Source organism: Lingula anatina, chromosome 1, assembly GCF_051362555.1.
Source record: "Lingula anatina isolate TDL-2025a chromosome 1, LinAna3.0, whole genome shotgun sequence".
NCBI lineage: Eukaryota > Metazoa > Brachiopoda > Lingulata > Lingulida > Lingulidae > Lingula > Lingula anatina.
In genome coordinates, this window is record NC_141767.1 from 48,439,608 (window position 1) to 48,455,941 (window position 16,334).

Consider the following 16,334-nt stretch of genomic DNA (forward strand, 5'->3'; position numbering starts at 1 on the left):
TGTATGTGTGTGTGTGTGTGTGTGTGTCAGAGAGAGAGAGAGAGAGAGAGAGAGAGAGAGAGAGAGAGAGAGAGAGAGAGAGAGAGAGAGAGAGAGAGAGAGAGAGAGAGAATTCCAGTGTGCTGTACTTTAACTTACTTATTAGTGCCTAATCAAATCATCCGCCATAGAGCACGTGGATTTATTTACATCTCGTAATCTATCGCGGATCTTTAACTTTTGGCAAAATAAAACTGTTAACTCTTTCTTGTCACCCAAAGAATTGGACAATGCAAATAAAAGAAAACTATTAAATTTATATACGAGATTTTACTTCATGACGCCTTTTTACTAGATCTACATTGACTTAGAAAATTGGGTCATGTTGAATTCAAGATGGCGGCGCCCAGTGGAAGTAGCGTGGAAGACGTACTGAATAGAGTTTCTGCCCAAACGAAGCGTCTGGATAGTTTTCTCAGGTAGAATATATGTACAAAGTAGATTGGAATAATTTATTTTGGGAAGTTTTTATTATTTGTAATTATATTTGAGATTTAAAATGAAAAATGAAAGGCGTGTGCTGAGATGGTCACGATATGTGAAAAAAATACTAGTATCTATTAGTATCAGTACTATAATTATGTGTATTATGTATTACAGTATGACCCCTGATTTGTAGATGAGATCGAACCACTCATAACTACTTCTTGAAAATCAGTCATCATATTTATGTAAATTGTCTATAGGTGCCAAATTGGCAAATAGCAATCGGAAAAGAAAACGGGCCTTGAAGGCTTTTTTAATTAACTTGATTATATGGGTGAAGTCAAATATAAGATAATATTCATTTAGATTATTTGTAGAGAAATCAAAACAAAGTTTCTGCATATGCATAATGTCTCAGTGTTAACTGCTGTATTACTGTCTGACTGTAAATTTACTGCCACTGCTACCAATATTCATGAGTTCTAAAGGCAGTGACATGCTTTATTATACATTGTCATTTTTTGTTGTATATAGGCATTTGCTTACAGTAAAGATGAGTTTTTTTTGGTCAACAAGCGTTGCAGAGGTAATAATAGAATAGTTCTTGAGGGTTTAATTATAACTTACGACTTTTTTTTCAGCATTCACAATGAAGTTGCTGATGAATTGCGCTCTTCCACCAAATTATTATATGACTACTCTAAATCTATTGAGACTTGTAAAACCGGTAGTGAATCACTTCCAGAACTGATTATTGACAATTTTGATGATGAACAAGTTTGGCAGGAATTGGAACTTCACAATGATTCAGCAGTCTCAGATTTATTGTCATGTGTTGCCAAGTCATTGGCCAGTAAAAGCAACTTATCATTTGCCATTCATAAAAATGAAGAAACAAGTAATAAACGCAACATTGGGAAACCACCCTATCAAAACAGAATTAAGAAAAGCTTTCCTATTGATGAAGAAGTTTCTTCTGAAGAAAATGATGGGGACATTGAACTTGATCAGTTTCAATCACAATCACACAGTGATGACAGTGATGCAGACTTGAAGCATGTTTTAGAAAAAGCTGGTGCTAATGTATACAGTAGAGATGATAGTGAAAGTGAAGGTGATGTTATGGAATATGAACATGAAGAAGATGGTGAGCAAGAAGAAAGACAAGAAGATACGGACTCTGATCCAGAAATAACCTTCCGTACACAGCCAAAATTAAAGAAAAGACAGCAACGTAATGACATTGGAAAAGCTAAAAGAATCAGGAAATCTGTAGTTGATGATAAATTCTTTAAACTGTCTGAGATGGAAGTATTTTTGGAGCAAGAAGATGCCAGGGAAGAGAGAAAGAGAAGACAGGAATCTGGACAGGGGGACCAACAGGAGGAGGAGGAAAAGGAGGATGACATAGATTTATTTGAAAACATTGAATCTGATGGAGAGGCGGTAAATTCACATGGATATTATAGATATATAAAAATGTCTCAGACTAACTAGTTCACTTTTTTACTACTGTTTTTCAATTAGTGATTTAAGTACGATGCCTTATGATTTTAATAATACTTCATTTATATACTTCAATAATACAGTTTGTATGTTTGCAACTTTTTTCTCACACTCAGGCCTACCCAACTACCAGGCACCAAATGATCCCTAATTCACCGGTCGATCGGACCACACTTCCCCTTTTTCAAGGTGTGCGTCTGTACGCATTTCACAGTATCATACCCCGAACAAATTTTGAGTGGTGATGAAATACTTTCCAACCCTGCTAAGAATCATCACTATCACATTGCCCACTAGGCAAGCCCGTGTCGTGTCTGATACTTCAAAGCGCGTACTGACGCACACCTTGAAAATGGGTAGACTAGTGTGGTCCAATCTACCGGTGAATTCAAGATCATTCGGTGCGGAGTCTGGTAGTTGGGTAGGCCTGACACTTTATGGCCAATCCTTAAAGCTTTTTTTTATTATTTTAGAGCGAAGGGGATATTATGTATGCCGATTTCTTTGATCAACCATCTAGCCAGGTGTCTAATAAACAGAACATCAGCATTGAGGAGGAGGATCAGATAGAGGAAGAAGAAGAGGATGTTGATAGTGGAGATTTAGACCAGTATGAAGTACTCTTTACCTAGTTACTAGTCCTTTTTTTCACCTATGCTCATTACTTTATCAGGGCTACTCCACTGAGGTGTAGATAAATTTACCAAAAAAAACATTTCTGATGAAAATTACATTTCAAAGGTAATAGTCCACATTTGTCATACTTATTTATTGACAATACATGTAATGCTCCCCCCCCCCTTTTCCATAAAGATAACCTCGTCTATTTTAACACAAAATAAAACTTTTAATGCTGTTCATATCACTATCTCTTTTTTAAAAGGGATGATGAAAATGTTGAAGGCACTGATGAAGAGAGAGAAATCCAAACAAGGGTTCAATCAGGCAGAGATTTGTTTGCTGCTAGTGATAGTAGTGAAGGTGAAGATATTGGTGATATATTTGGAGGAAAGAAAATACATGAAAAATCTTCCTTTGAGAAGAGGCAAGAAAAGGTAACATTTCTTGCAGTAAATTGCTTTTAATTTAAATCTTGAGATACCTAAGATGATAGTATTTAAAGTTGTTAAGACAACATTTGTGCTCCTAAAAGGCTATAGACTGTAACTTTTCACTTTCTTAAATGTCTCAAACAATTCAGATTATGATGTGATGTTTCTATCAAGTCTTAAAATACCATGTTTCATTACATTAATGTTCACTGCAACAGTATGATCAATTTACTTTGAAGCATTGTGTGTTTAAATTATCCTACTCTAAATCATTTTTATTCTTTATCATGATAAGTAAATTACACAGATATTGTATTACCATTTTTTACAGTGTAAGTGTTTTGTTTAGAAATAGATGTCATTTTTTTCAGTTGAAGGAAAGAATTTCTGAGTTAGAAGAAACTGCTCTGGCACAGAAACCTTGGCAGTTGACTGGAGAAACCACAGCAACTGCCAGACCAGAAAACAGCTTGTTACAGGAAGATCTGGAGTTTGAACACACTACTAGGCTAGGTATTTAATTTATTCTTGTTGTTTGTGTGCTAAAAATCATTTTCTCTCAAAATTCTGTAATTGTTTTTCATCTTACTTTATCATAAGTAACTTCAAGTGTCACAACTTATTCCTAGCTATTAAATAGTTAAGCCGTTTTATCAATATCTAGACAATAAAAAATTGTTCATTTACTATTCTGATAGGACATGTAATTTTCAATTATTTTATACGTTTTCCTGTTTAGCACACATTTTGTTAATTACAGCTCCAGTCATAACGGAGGAAAAAACAGCCAGTTTAGAAAGTGTCATTAAACAAAGGATAAAAGATCAGGTGAGTGACAGCCAACAGAGCTTACCGGCTGCCAACTTAGATGTTCTTTATCTTGTATTTAATGAAAGATACTGTAGTGCATCATTCTGTTTTATCAGGGCACTTGGGAACTATGTAGCCAGTTCGCAATTTCTTTGTCTTAAGTAATTTTAACCATATAACGAGTTATCAATTTTGTTATTGAACAAATGTCAAATTTAGAATGTTTTACCCATTGCTAAGTATTTAAATGTAAGCAAATGTCATCAAACTAATATTCAACAAAAGTGAAGTTGTGAACTGTATTTAAAGAAGCATGTCAATTTTAGAATATTTTACCCATTGCTAAGTATTTAAATACATGTATATGTAAAAGTCATCAAACTGATATGCAATGGAAGTGAAATTTTCTAGTGTATTTAAAGAAGCATAAAATTACTTCAATTTTGGAAATGGTTAAATACTCATAAACATTGTGTTACATTTATGTATATTAATTATTTATCATTATCCTGGGTTGTTGTTTTTCCAGGCCTTTGATGATGTGGAGAGGAAAATCAAGCCTACAGAGGATGCATTCCAGTATAAAAAGAGGATAACACTTGATCAGGAAAAGAGTAAACAGAGTTTAGGAGAAATATATGAGCAGGAGTACTTAAAGCAAGTACAGGAGGTAGGTTGGGGGTTTTAGAAGAGCATGAGAGGGAAATGTGCAAGTTTGGTGCATTTTTCTATCATAATGTAGCGAAGAAGATCTTGGTAATGCACAGCAAATAAAACACAAGATTAAGTTGTTTAGTTTATAAATTTTATCTTTTTGGTCCAGGCGCTGTATTAAAATTACATAAGTTTAATTTTTGTGCAACAGCTTGATATTACTTTTTGGTGAATTTAGATTGCTTTGATTAAAGCAAATATAGTTTGTTGATTCCTCATGATGTGAAAAAATGTTTCTGCTCCTTTTTTCAGACAGAAGAAGATAAAACAGACCCTCAGCATGAAGACATTAAAAAAATGATGCAATCCTTATTTATCAAGTTAGATGCTCTTTCTAACTTTCATTATACACCCAAACCGGTAAGAATGTTAGACATTAGTGTTAAAAAAGAAGCAGCTGCTTTCTAGCTTTAAGCAAGATCCAGACATTAAAGGGACAACAACTATTCCTTTTGGTAAAAAAATGGATTTTTCTGTGGTAAAGAAAATTTTCCCATACTTGCCGGTAGTTAATGAATCTGTTCTGACAGTAAGTCCCCGTTTTTTTTTTTTTTTTTTTTTTTTTTTTTTTTTTTTTTTTTTTGTAATCATCTGTCTTTTGTAATCATGGCCATCTATAGAGGTCATGTGGTCCAATTGGCAAGTGCAAATTCCAAAATAATTGGGATAACTATGATTTTGGTCGCTAAAATAGAATTTATTATATTTCTTTGCGTTGTTCATTATGTTTTTACAGTGAAATATGGATCTCATACCACCACTTGTTGTGCCTTTAAGTCATAAGTTGTTTTATATATATATAATATGTATACATCATTCCTTAATATCTTTGTAAACAATAAATTGTCATTGTAAGTTGCATTGCAAGATGGTTTTAATTATAAAGTATAAAACTTAAGGTTAAAAAAGGGTTGAAATAATTACTAGTAGGTAAATTTTATGTCAATTTGTTACACTGCATTAGGCTGTCCCTGAAGTCAAGATTGTCAGTAATATGCCATCTATAGTAATGGAGGAAGTGGCCCCACTTAGTGCCAGCAGTGCTGCATTGTTGGCTCCAGAAGAGATACAGGTAAATAGCTTCTTAAACATATGTATGTTGGTAGTGTTTGAAACTGCAAAACTATAAGGAAAATACACTAATATTACATTTCTAAAAGTATTAAATTTGTATGTATTTGTTTTATGAAATAAATATTACAATCTTCAAATATAAATCGGTTCTTTTTAAAAATAAATTTTGTCTGAAAGTTTTCGCATACTTTAGAAACTTTGATTTTTGTTTAAACTCACAGGAGAAACCCAAGGGGGATGTAAAAGGGAAATCGGAAGCAACAGACACTGATAGAAAGCATGAAAGGAGATTAAAAAAGAAAGTTAAACGGTTGAAAGAGAAGGAAAAAAAGAAGAGACAAAAACTTATAGAGAAGTTAAAACCAGGCTTAAGCAACAAGCACAGTAAAAAGAAAGCACTGAAAGAGTTGGAAAAACAAGAAAAGAGCTCCAAAAACCTAACAGTTATACAGGTAAGGCAGTTTTATGGAAATTAAAATGTTTTAATACACCAAATAATTAAAATAAAATATAAATATTAAGACGTCAAAAATTTTTATAATACATCACTTCTTAAAGATGCATACAAAGTCAATTTTTTGTCACAAAAACCAACCAAATGCCAGCATATAGATTCAAGTAGTATAACTAAGAGTTTTACCAAAAGGCACTGTTTAATTTTACCCGAAAATGATGTCAGAACGATTTTTCTGCTGGCATTCTAAGCTGTATGTCAATGGGACAGGAAAGTAGGTCACGAAAGTAGGTTAAATTTACAACCAAAAATTTAAAGAAAGGAGCAGTCTAAAGGTCTTTTATGGCTGATCGAGTGATCTATTCACTTTATCCCTTGGCATGTCGAATTTATTTGAGTCATATAAGAATCTAGTAGAAGTGGTTTAAATGTGTTACTGGGAATCCATGCTCCACCGATGCTCGGTTCGTATGTACCTTTAATCAAACATTTTTGGGAACACAAGAATGTATCACAGCATATGATAGCCATTGCACAAGTCTTTTTTGCAATTGTTTGCATAAATATGTGAAATTTATACATCAACCATACTTATTTTATGTCTATACTACTTCTATTTCTACCTTTAGGAGGATAAATCAAGAAAGGCTGGACTGACATCATCTAAGGCCTTCTTCACACAACTCCAGGAAGAAGCTAAGACCCAAATACGCATCCACAAGACTTCTAGGAATGAGATGATAAAAGCAAAAGCAAATACTGCAGCTAAACTTATACTCTAAATCAATATTCAGCTCAGAGCACATTCTGTAACATTATTTTGATTTTACAGATTGGGAGGGGAGTGAATTAGAGTAGAGCTAGTGACAAAATTTAGGATGTATAAAGTTATTGTGTTGTGATTCATTTGCAACTTTTCTATGACATTTCTATGCCAAAATAAAATAAGCGTAGAAAAAATATGTTCTGCTATTGTTTTAATATAAATGGCATGTTTCCAATGTAGCAACCAACAAACAAAATTATTACTATTATGATAGAAACCGTTTTACAATGTTCTAGCAAAAAGTTAAATTGATATGTTCAAGTAAACATTCTGGAAAGTGGTAATTCTGTTTTTTTAACATGCATTCTAAACAAATGTTTTAACTATATTCACTTTTCTCTTTGGAGAAATTTAAATCTGAATTCTGTTTTTATATATAAATTTGCATTTTAAACATCACTGAAAATTATAAATATTGTATATATTTGCCACTATTTTACACTTCTAAAAGAAAAAAATGAAGATTGGCCCCACCTATAATACAGAGCTGCTGAAAAAGAAACCTGTCGAATATCTCCAAGTTTGGGGTACACAAAACAAACCTAGGTCTTTACTATAATTATAAACATTTTTTTCAAATAGGTTATGAACCTATTGCAGATTAAGACCCCATTCCCAGAGATTAGATCGATCTACTTTAGATCGGCCCAACTCCCTGGGGGTTCACGCTAAATAGCTGTCAGCCGAGCGGGCACGAAAGTTAATTACCCCCTTACAGCTTGTAGTAGGCAGGACGGACATTTAAGTCGGATTATCTGACAGTAATCTAGTGAGACTCCCTGCGGGGATAGATCGATTTAAAAGCTCTGGGAATACGCCCTAAGTCTATTTGATGCAATAAAATACTCAAAAAGCTTTATTTTAATCCTGCCTCCCATTTCAAGGATTGTCATAATGTGGTGCAGGTACTGATAAGATCCTCTTTAAGATGGACAAGTTTGCTCTCATTTTCTGTACAGTCGGCATCAACATCAGCCATTTCCATACCATCTCCACTTTCTCTTGCTTGCAACTTGTCTTCTCCAAGTGGAACATCACTACTTTGATACAATTTTGCATCTTCTTCAGTGTTTTCTAATTGTTCTCCCTCAACCATTTCATCTGCTCTGTTACAGAAAAAATAAAGTTATAGGACAACAAGTTCACAACAGTAAGTTGTTTACAAATTAAATGTAAGAAGCAATCTGAAATGGTTAAAGGAACTATTCTCAATGAAATGGAATACAGGATCACACAATGAAATTGAGATTACGACATTTCCACCTTACCCCAAGGTCTTCAGGTGTGAACATAAATGCGACAATTTCATACAGCTGGTATTTTGACATGTGCCTTGCAACAGTGCTTCTAATAAGCACCCTGTAATAAATAATTTTTCACTGATATTACATGATAACTTACCCAGCATCTTGTAAATAATTATTTGAAGTGTTGCAGTCCTCTTTCTGGCCTACCACTGGACTTAAAGTGTAAATGTTCTTATCTCCAACATGAATGTTGGAAGAGTTTACAATGTTAATATTGTAAACTTTAGGTGGCTGTGAGTGATGAGCAGCAGCAGCACCTGCTCCAATTTCTAATGGCTGACCATTCTGTTTACTGAACTCTTCAACATCTGCAACCCCTGCATTTCTATCCCTTCTCATCTCCTCTTGTTTTTGCTTTTTCCGTTTCTGTATCCATTGATGCTTCTTATTCTCCTGGTCCACTTCTCGCCTTATCTTCTTGTCTCTACATGCATCACATGTAAATAATGATTTGACTTGTCTTTTGTAGTATGGGTCATCTGGCACGAGACCTTTGAGACTACTCAAGCCATATGGAATGTACTGAAAATCATCTTTAGGTTTGGTGAAGACTGGAATAAAGCCCCAGCGTTTTGTTTCATCTTTGAGAGATTTTGTCAGGGCTTCATTTACGTGTGTTTCAAATATCTTGTCTGTTTGCTCTTCTTCACAGTTAGCAGTCATGTAGAACAGCATGTAAGTGCTTCGCTTAATTGCTTCCTCAGCACACTGCCACTCTGCTTGTATCCATGGGAACTCATTGTGGTCATCATATGTACATCCTCTTAATTTGAAGCCATTACTTTCTGCCAAAGTTTGCAGTTCCTCATGATATGCAAGTGCCTTTTCTCTATCCTTCTGACAGAAAAACAATACATAATCGTATTGTGGTGCTTTTAATTGTGCAGGGATTTCATATTCCTGTACAGATATGTCATCGATGTATGTTTGCTGTTCAACAGCATCTTGACTAGTGTCTCTAGCAGTATGCATTTCTCCACTAGCTCTGTGGTCTTGCTCCTGATCTAAATTTAAATATATGAACATGAAATAATAAGACTGGCAACCAATAAAATGTTTTGAAATAGATGTACTGTAAATGATATAACGATAATATTAGTTTTCACCTCGATTTCAGGCTCTACTGGTATACTTGATTCACATGAAGTTTATAAATAAAGTTACCAAAGTGTATGGATATACTTCTCTCAGGTAAAATATTACTTATAGAGTCTGATGAATGGTACTAGTACGATAAACGGTGAGGTTTGGAAAAAATATATATATATACGCTTGACTAAAGACATATTTCTGACAATGCATTGTTTAAAATTAAAACTGTAATTCAACCAAGGACCAGTAACCATGTACAGTACTAGACACACCTTCAAGGAAAAATTACTTATAGTACATTTTTCGACTAGTGACCGTAAAACTATGAGTAATCTTTGAATGCATTGATCGTTTTCATTAAAATTTACCCCCGATAAAATATGCAGCAAATATTCTTACCGATCCGACAAAATTGTTCTTCAAGACTCATTTTTCTTAGGCCAGCTATCCCAGGTATTGCCGTTACATCTCAGATATCAATAACTTAATTAATGCTTAAGTTAACTTTTCAGTCATCTGAGTTATATTTATAGGTTCTTGCGTGTTGTTTCGCAGACCAAAAGCAACAATAACGTTGTTTAACCAGGGTTTTTCCCACTGGGTTTTTCCACAAGAGGAAAAGGGAAATTTTTCTAATCTCCTGCTTGTGAAGAGTTTCAAACGCAATTTCGAGAGGTACGAAGAGAAGCAGCACTCATATCAATCGATTGAATCTGGGGGGGCGTCTCGATAGTCCGAAGGTTCATTGGTCCGAAGGTTCATTGGTCCGAAAAGTGGTAACATTTTCGTCGATTTTTTAATCAAGGGTTCATTGGTCCGTTACAGTGACGTCATATTTGCTCCGTAACACTAGTCCCGCGGCCATGCTGGAGGGAATGAACGACGGGGAATAGTAGCGGTAATATAGGTGAACCAAATAAAATAAAATAAACTTCATATCGCGATCAAGTACACCAAAGGGAAAAGGATATATACAAGCTGAAGCTTCAGGTGCTCAGCAGGATCGACCAATATGAACTCAAGACAGTCTAAAAACATGAAATCCTACCAAATGCTACTTATCCAACATCGTGTTGTCAGAAGATAGTTCAGTTATCTTGTACTTCATTTTTCTTGTTCATTGGGTAGTAACAGTTATAGTTTGAGAGAGTTTAATGTGTAATCATACGTTTAACCTTACATAGAAGCAACTTTTTTCATAAAGGATAGATATAAGGAGAAATTTGAGCTGATCATCAGGATAAACCCTTGTGGACTCAAGGAAGAATGTATGCAGGATTGTCATAAAGTATGACATGAAATATTGCTGTCAGTTATGACTTATCTCTACATCGTGAAGCTGTCAGAAATTATTTCAGCATTCTTGTACTTCATATTGGTTCATTAGAAAGTACATGTAACAAGACTGTTGTTTGAGAGAGTTTTATTATTCACCATGAATGCAACCATTCATATAAACAACATGTTAGGATTTTATTATTATTCAGTCATTCACAGAAGCAAGGCATTTTTCACACTTATGTATTTATGATGTCCAAAAATAACAATAATTCAGTTCATGAATTGATCTTCATTTCTGTTTTTTTTTTTTTTTTTTATAATTTACTTGCACCCAATCAGTGTGGCTTGGTGGGAAATGCCAGTCAATTTCCTAAATGTAAATTAATAGAAAGATGACAATAGTGATTTTTATTCGTATTGTAACTTACAAGTTTACAGTTGAAAGGAGCAGAATTTAACATTTTTACAGAGGAACGTGCAAATTCATTTCATGAGGTTATATGTCAATTACACCTGAGGTAGAATTTACTTGCAAAATAAAATTACTCTTATCACTACACCAAATCGAAAATTAAGCCACTAACTTCCAAATGCACCTCATACAGGTAATTGATTTAATTGGCCCAGCTCAGCTGTGTACAGTACAAATATAGCCTTGACACTAATTGGCAATAATGCTAACCAGGTATGAAAGAGGTAGGTGACAGCCGATAAAATCTAGAGAGCACCGTAACTGATAACAAATTACACCCAAGGCAATAGGTGAGTCTTCATTATAAAAGTCGAAACCCTGCCTGGGTATTTCCACACTTTTTAACAAATTAACACACTCTCCACCCAAACTTTTTGGGCACTACTTTAAATATTTATGTAGCGTACGTGCGCCCCAAATGTACACACCTAGGTCTTTGATTTTCTACTGTTTTTTCTTTTATGGTAAAATCTGCACAGCTGGCTCTCCATTCTTTGCTATAAAATTCAAAGCCACCTCGCCGTCTCTCCTCCGTTTATGGTTTTAGTTCCTTCACCATGGATTGTTACCACTGCAGGCAGCCTGAACGCTTGTAAAGTTAGTTATCTTCTCTCGATCAAATAACCCGCAGTAATTCATCATTTTGCTCGGTTGAATATCAAAGAAAATACAGAAAACGAAAACTGAACTACAGGCATGGCTTGTTCATGCGCAGCAGACGATTCCGGTCTCCCTCCAGAATGGCTGCCGTCTGTTTTGATGACGCAGGCTCTAATGGGTCAATAGTGAACATTCGGACCAATGAATCTTCGGACTGTTGAACCTTCGGACTATCGCTACGGCCCCGAATCTGGCAAATTTGGTTAAGACACTGTCTCAATTTGTTTGAATTACGAAAAATTTAACTCTCATTATGTGTTTAAGGTGTCACCTTTTACTTAAATTTCCCCCCCAAGTCTTGTTCTGCAATGCAATCAGTTTCAATATATTTTGTATTACCCGGTTTTATTTTGAAAGCCTGTGTTCAAAAGTTTTTACTAAGGTTTCAAAGAAGTTTTATCTTGATAAAATTCTTTGTCTTACTTTAACTTAAATTCATAAATGTTATTCTCTTTTATTTTGAGCACTCTGTTGTGGCAAACCATTTGTGTTATAATTATTTAAAGGCACCTAAAACCTGCTTCAAATAATCTGAGACAGAAAATTGAGCGTTTATTTATAATTTCACATAGCCATTTGCAACCCTGGTGCTTCTCGTTCTTCCAAGTTCTATAAGCGCAACTGATAACACTGTGCAAACATAATAAAGTTATGAAAAAAGGCACCATTCAAATAAAAAATATCAACGTATTTATTTTGCTGCTAAAGGGCATCCAATGACCTGGAGCAAAAATAAATATTTACAGTGAACAATCTGCAAACAAAATGCAGATGTTTAATTAAGTCATAATATAATTATCCCCAGCAGAAATCTGAAGACTACTCGACTTGGAGTCAAAATGCTTTTATCATGCTGCTAAAGGATGTGCACTGTTATATTGTTGAATATCAACTTCCTTGTGAATTCTGCCAGTCTTTGGCTTTTTGCGGCCTTTGCATTTATCCTGATAGTTTTTAGCCTCCTTGTGAAGTCTTTCCACAAAATCTGGCAAGCCTAAAACATAAAACAGACTAGTAAGTAAAACTTTTGCAAAATAAAACCTGTAAAACTTTGCCACAAAACGTTGGTAGATGTTTGCCTCACTCTGCAATTTCAAAACATTACACTTGCATTACTAAGTACAGAATAATAATAATATTATACAACATGTGCTGCAATGATGGCAATAGAGGACTCTCCCTACCTGAACGGGCTATCCATTTGTATGCAACTGAAGGAATTGGGGCTTGTGGGTCATCATGGTAAGTCATCAAATAATCTAATCCATTCTGAAATTTGATGCAAATCACACTTCTTATAATATATTTAACATACTGACAAATTACCAAGAAAAACTTATTTATTTTTAGATTAATGTTGGACTTGCATTTAAATGGTTTTCATTTTCAAATTGGTACTTTTATACATTTTGGAAAATCTTTTTTGGTTTCAAAACTTATTATCTAGCACAAATGAAAGTTAGTGCTTTCCTGTCTGTATCTGCAATAACACGCTTTTCAAAATTAAAATCCTGGTAAAAAATTTTAACCTACTTGATCAAACTCTGTGTGGGGCTTGATGACCATAACAGAACTGTATGGTTTGACCCTGATATAGTCCTTAGTCTCTGGACATTTCTCATGGTCAGTGGATCTGGACACCAGTACTATCACTTTCTCCTCTTCAAAGACCTGTGACAAAATATAAGCAGGGTATATGATTATTTATCACTATTATCTTACTTCACATACTGATAAATGAGAACATGCTATTAACACCAGTATTCTACATTTAAAAATCTAATATTCAGTTATTGAAAAAAAAAAGGTTATCACACTTAGAGGCTCATAATGACAAGAATAAGTAAAGCATTTTGTTCCCCAAGGACGTTTTCAAAAAAAAAATCCTTTCTAGTGTTTTTTAATGAATTTATATGGTGAAGTTGATTTTGCACTGTTGAAAATACTATCAAAATCTGTTTTCATTTAGTATTTTTCTCCAGTATTTTTTCTCCAATACCTTTCATGGCAATGTTAAATTGACAGTTCATGAGATCATTATGTTTAAGGTATGCTGCATGTGTTTATAAAATTTTAAGTCTACATATCTTTCAGAGCTACTTATCTTTCCCAATTCAGACAACATAACTATGGACATATGTTTTCATACAGTACATATTTTGCTCCAGTATTTTCTCCTATGCCTTTTAGTATTGTGAGCCATTTGATCATTCTAAGTTAATTACCTTAAATCTACGTCTATACACATATTCCCTTGCATACATTGGGTACTAGAAAAGAAAAAAATACAAACTCATTACAGCATTCTACAAGAGCCAGCATATATGTGACAAGTTTTTAATACAGACATATTTAAGGTGTTTCAATTGGAACCAAACATAAAAAATTCGCATAAAAGTCTAAATTTTGCACCCACCGGATATCGAGTGACCCAATGCACAATTTCATTATTAGACTCTTTATCTTCTTCCACCTTTTCTAGATTTATCACCATTTTGTCCCATGTCTTTCGAAACTCCAGATCAATCTAAAAATAATAATAATGAATTCACAATTGCTTTCTTGACAGTTTCTTAGGCAAGAAACCAAAATGTTTGGTCTCTATGCTTTTGCATAAAGTTTAAAAAATAATTAAGAATTTTTTATTTTTAATATTTTCCAACTAACTATAATATCCCACTAACCTGAACATCAAGGAAAGCAGTAGCAGGAATATCATAGAATCTACCAAATACTGAAAAACAAAACAAAAAAAAAATTGAATAACATTCTATGCCCACTATAAAAATATGCCAGCTAAAAGAAAAAAATAGTGAAAAGCTTGACCTGAGTGATCTAGAAAAATATAATTTGGATAAAGCACCAAAACTATACAATTAATTCTCTCAATCTAAACGTAATTCATGTTATTTCAAGAGCCTTTTTTGAAAATGATTTTTAAGAATAACTTTCAAATGTCACTGATCAAAGTTTATCCAGTCATAAAAATATCAACAAAAGTAATTCATCTGTTATGTTAGAAAACAGTAACATGAAATTCTAAAAAAAAAACATGCACACCTTTGTATTCATACAAATGGCTATCAGCCATTTGTTTTCTCCATATTTTGAATGTATCTTTGTCAATAACACACTCCCAATCATCCATGTAATGCGAGTCATTCCCATTTCCATTGCCTGTGTTATTTGTCTCTGAAATTTTATCTTTGGAAGAGCTTTTCTGTTTCCTGGTGTATTCATTCAGATTTTCAATGTGGTGCATATCTGCAACACAGCTAGAAAGAAAATAATAAAGTTACAGTTCCAGCTGAATAATATTAAATTTAAAAACAGTGTTAAGCAACAGTATGCCACCTCCCATATATTTGCAAACACAACAAAACAACCAAAAACTAAAAAAAAAAGAAAAGAAAAAGAAGCAAACATATGCTAAATTGACAGCTCATGTTAAGGTACGCTGAGCAGGTTTTAAATTTTTTAAGTCTAGATATAAATCCTTCAAAGCTACTTGTCTTTCCAAATTCAGGCTTTATAAAATCCCTCAAATAAAAGTACCTGATAGGAAGACGGTATTTTTCAATGATTAGACAGCATTTAAGAACTAAAGTATTAAATTCAAAATGGAATAAAACATCAAACCCAAGTGCAATAAGCGGTCAAGAAATTTGTGACAGGTGGGGAGAGGATTCATTTTCCCCCCAAGGTAAATTAGTTTTGATTAACCTTGGCCAGGGAACCCCATATAGAGTACCTTTAACAAAACAAGTAATAGGCATTCCTTAGAAGTTAACTGTTACACAATTTTGAATGTTGTATAACCTCCCTGAACTGACAACAAATACTTAATTTTCATACTCTGTAGTTGAAATAGCCCTTATATTTGAACTGAACAATAGTATGGGTGGTGACTGAGTAAACTCACTTTAGTAGTTCATCGTCTGAAATATTCTGTTTTGCTGCAAATCCTGCTCCACTCATGAGTATCCCTCGCCGCCCCCTCTTCTTCAAATTCCGTACAAAGTTTTTCATCACTTCTTTAGCTAGTTTTTCATCATATAATCGATTATATGATGTCAATATCTGACAACCTCTTTTAGCCCGGTGTATGACAACAGCATTACATTGCTTTACAAATATTCCTCCTATGACTTCTAACTCCTGGCTGCATCTGTTTACCAGTGACCTACAAGCCCCCAGAAACGTGCTCGTCTTTGACCGTTCATTTTGGGCAAATTTCCTGGAACATTTTCCAATATCAATGACGATTTCAGGCCGAAGTATATTCCTAAACATTATGGATATCCTAAAGAACGAATTCTAGACAATTAAACTAAAATAAATCGTAGAGATCAATCAGTGGCACCTACAGCCATGTGCCATGTTGCCTAATGCCGTACTGTGACCTTCATCACCTTCCAACGTGACGTAATAGATGAAAAATTCAAGACAGGCCGTTAATCTGTTTTCGGTGTTACACTTTTTAAGTCCAAAATGATAAATGAGCAGTGTAATTGTTGTAATTATCTTTTATATAAACGCAAGATATAAATATGCATGTATTTTTACCTGTCTATCATTGTTCATATCCGGTTAGTATTTCATCCTCAGATGGTCTCGAAAA

The 16,334-nt window shown here is 34.1% G+C and overlaps 3 protein-coding genes across 4 annotated transcripts; 1 reads left to right on the forward strand and 2 right to left on the reverse strand.

Moving 5' to 3' along the window:
- Positions 1 to 297: 297 nt before the first annotated feature.
- Positions 298 to 7,037, forward strand: LOC106155563 (U3 small nucleolar ribonucleoprotein MPP10). The gene is made up of 11 exons (XM_087001825.1): positions 298 to 458; positions 1,107 to 1,911; positions 2,445 to 2,581; positions 2,855 to 3,026; positions 3,395 to 3,536; positions 3,784 to 3,851; positions 4,363 to 4,503; positions 4,800 to 4,907; positions 5,512 to 5,619; positions 5,843 to 6,073; positions 6,705 to 7,037. The coding sequence occupies exons 1-11, from the start codon at positions 376 to 378 to the stop codon at positions 6,855 to 6,857; spliced, it is 2,148 nt and encodes a 715-aa protein (XP_086857951.1). The 5' UTR covers positions 298 to 375; the 3' UTR covers positions 6,858 to 7,037.
- LOC106155575 (uncharacterized) lies at positions 7,036 to 9,946 on the reverse strand. Its single transcript, XM_013530474.2, has 3 exons — positions 9,700 to 9,946; positions 8,303 to 9,212; positions 7,036 to 8,007 (listed from the first exon to the last, which is right to left on the reverse strand). The coding sequence occupies exons 1-3, from the start codon at positions 9,728 to 9,730 to the stop codon at positions 7,791 to 7,793; spliced, it is 1,158 nt and encodes a 385-aa protein (XP_013385928.2). The 5' UTR covers positions 9,731 to 9,946; the 3' UTR covers positions 7,036 to 7,790.
- A 2,434-nt stretch (positions 9,947 to 12,380) lies between these two features.
- LOC106172335 (stAR-related lipid transfer protein 7, mitochondrial) lies at positions 12,381 to 16,327 on the reverse strand. Of its 2 annotated transcripts, none has more exons than XM_087001826.1 (8): positions 16,280 to 16,327; positions 14,774 to 14,988; positions 14,398 to 14,447; positions 14,130 to 14,240; positions 13,939 to 13,983; positions 13,247 to 13,384; positions 12,898 to 12,982; positions 12,381 to 12,707 (listed from the first exon to the last, which is right to left on the reverse strand). In XM_087001826.1, exons 1-8 carry the CDS (start codon positions 16,288 to 16,290, stop codon positions 12,562 to 12,564), a joined length of 801 nt encoding a protein of 266 aa, XP_086857952.1. In that variant the 5' UTR covers positions 16,291 to 16,327; the 3' UTR covers positions 12,381 to 12,561. The 2 variants fall into 2 exon arrangements, with proteins under 2 accessions (XP_086857952.1, XP_013408439.2); XM_013552985.2 differs by lacking the exon at positions 16,280 to 16,327 and adding an exon at positions 15,636 to 16,129.
- Between the last annotated feature and the right edge of the window lie 7 nt (positions 16,328 to 16,334).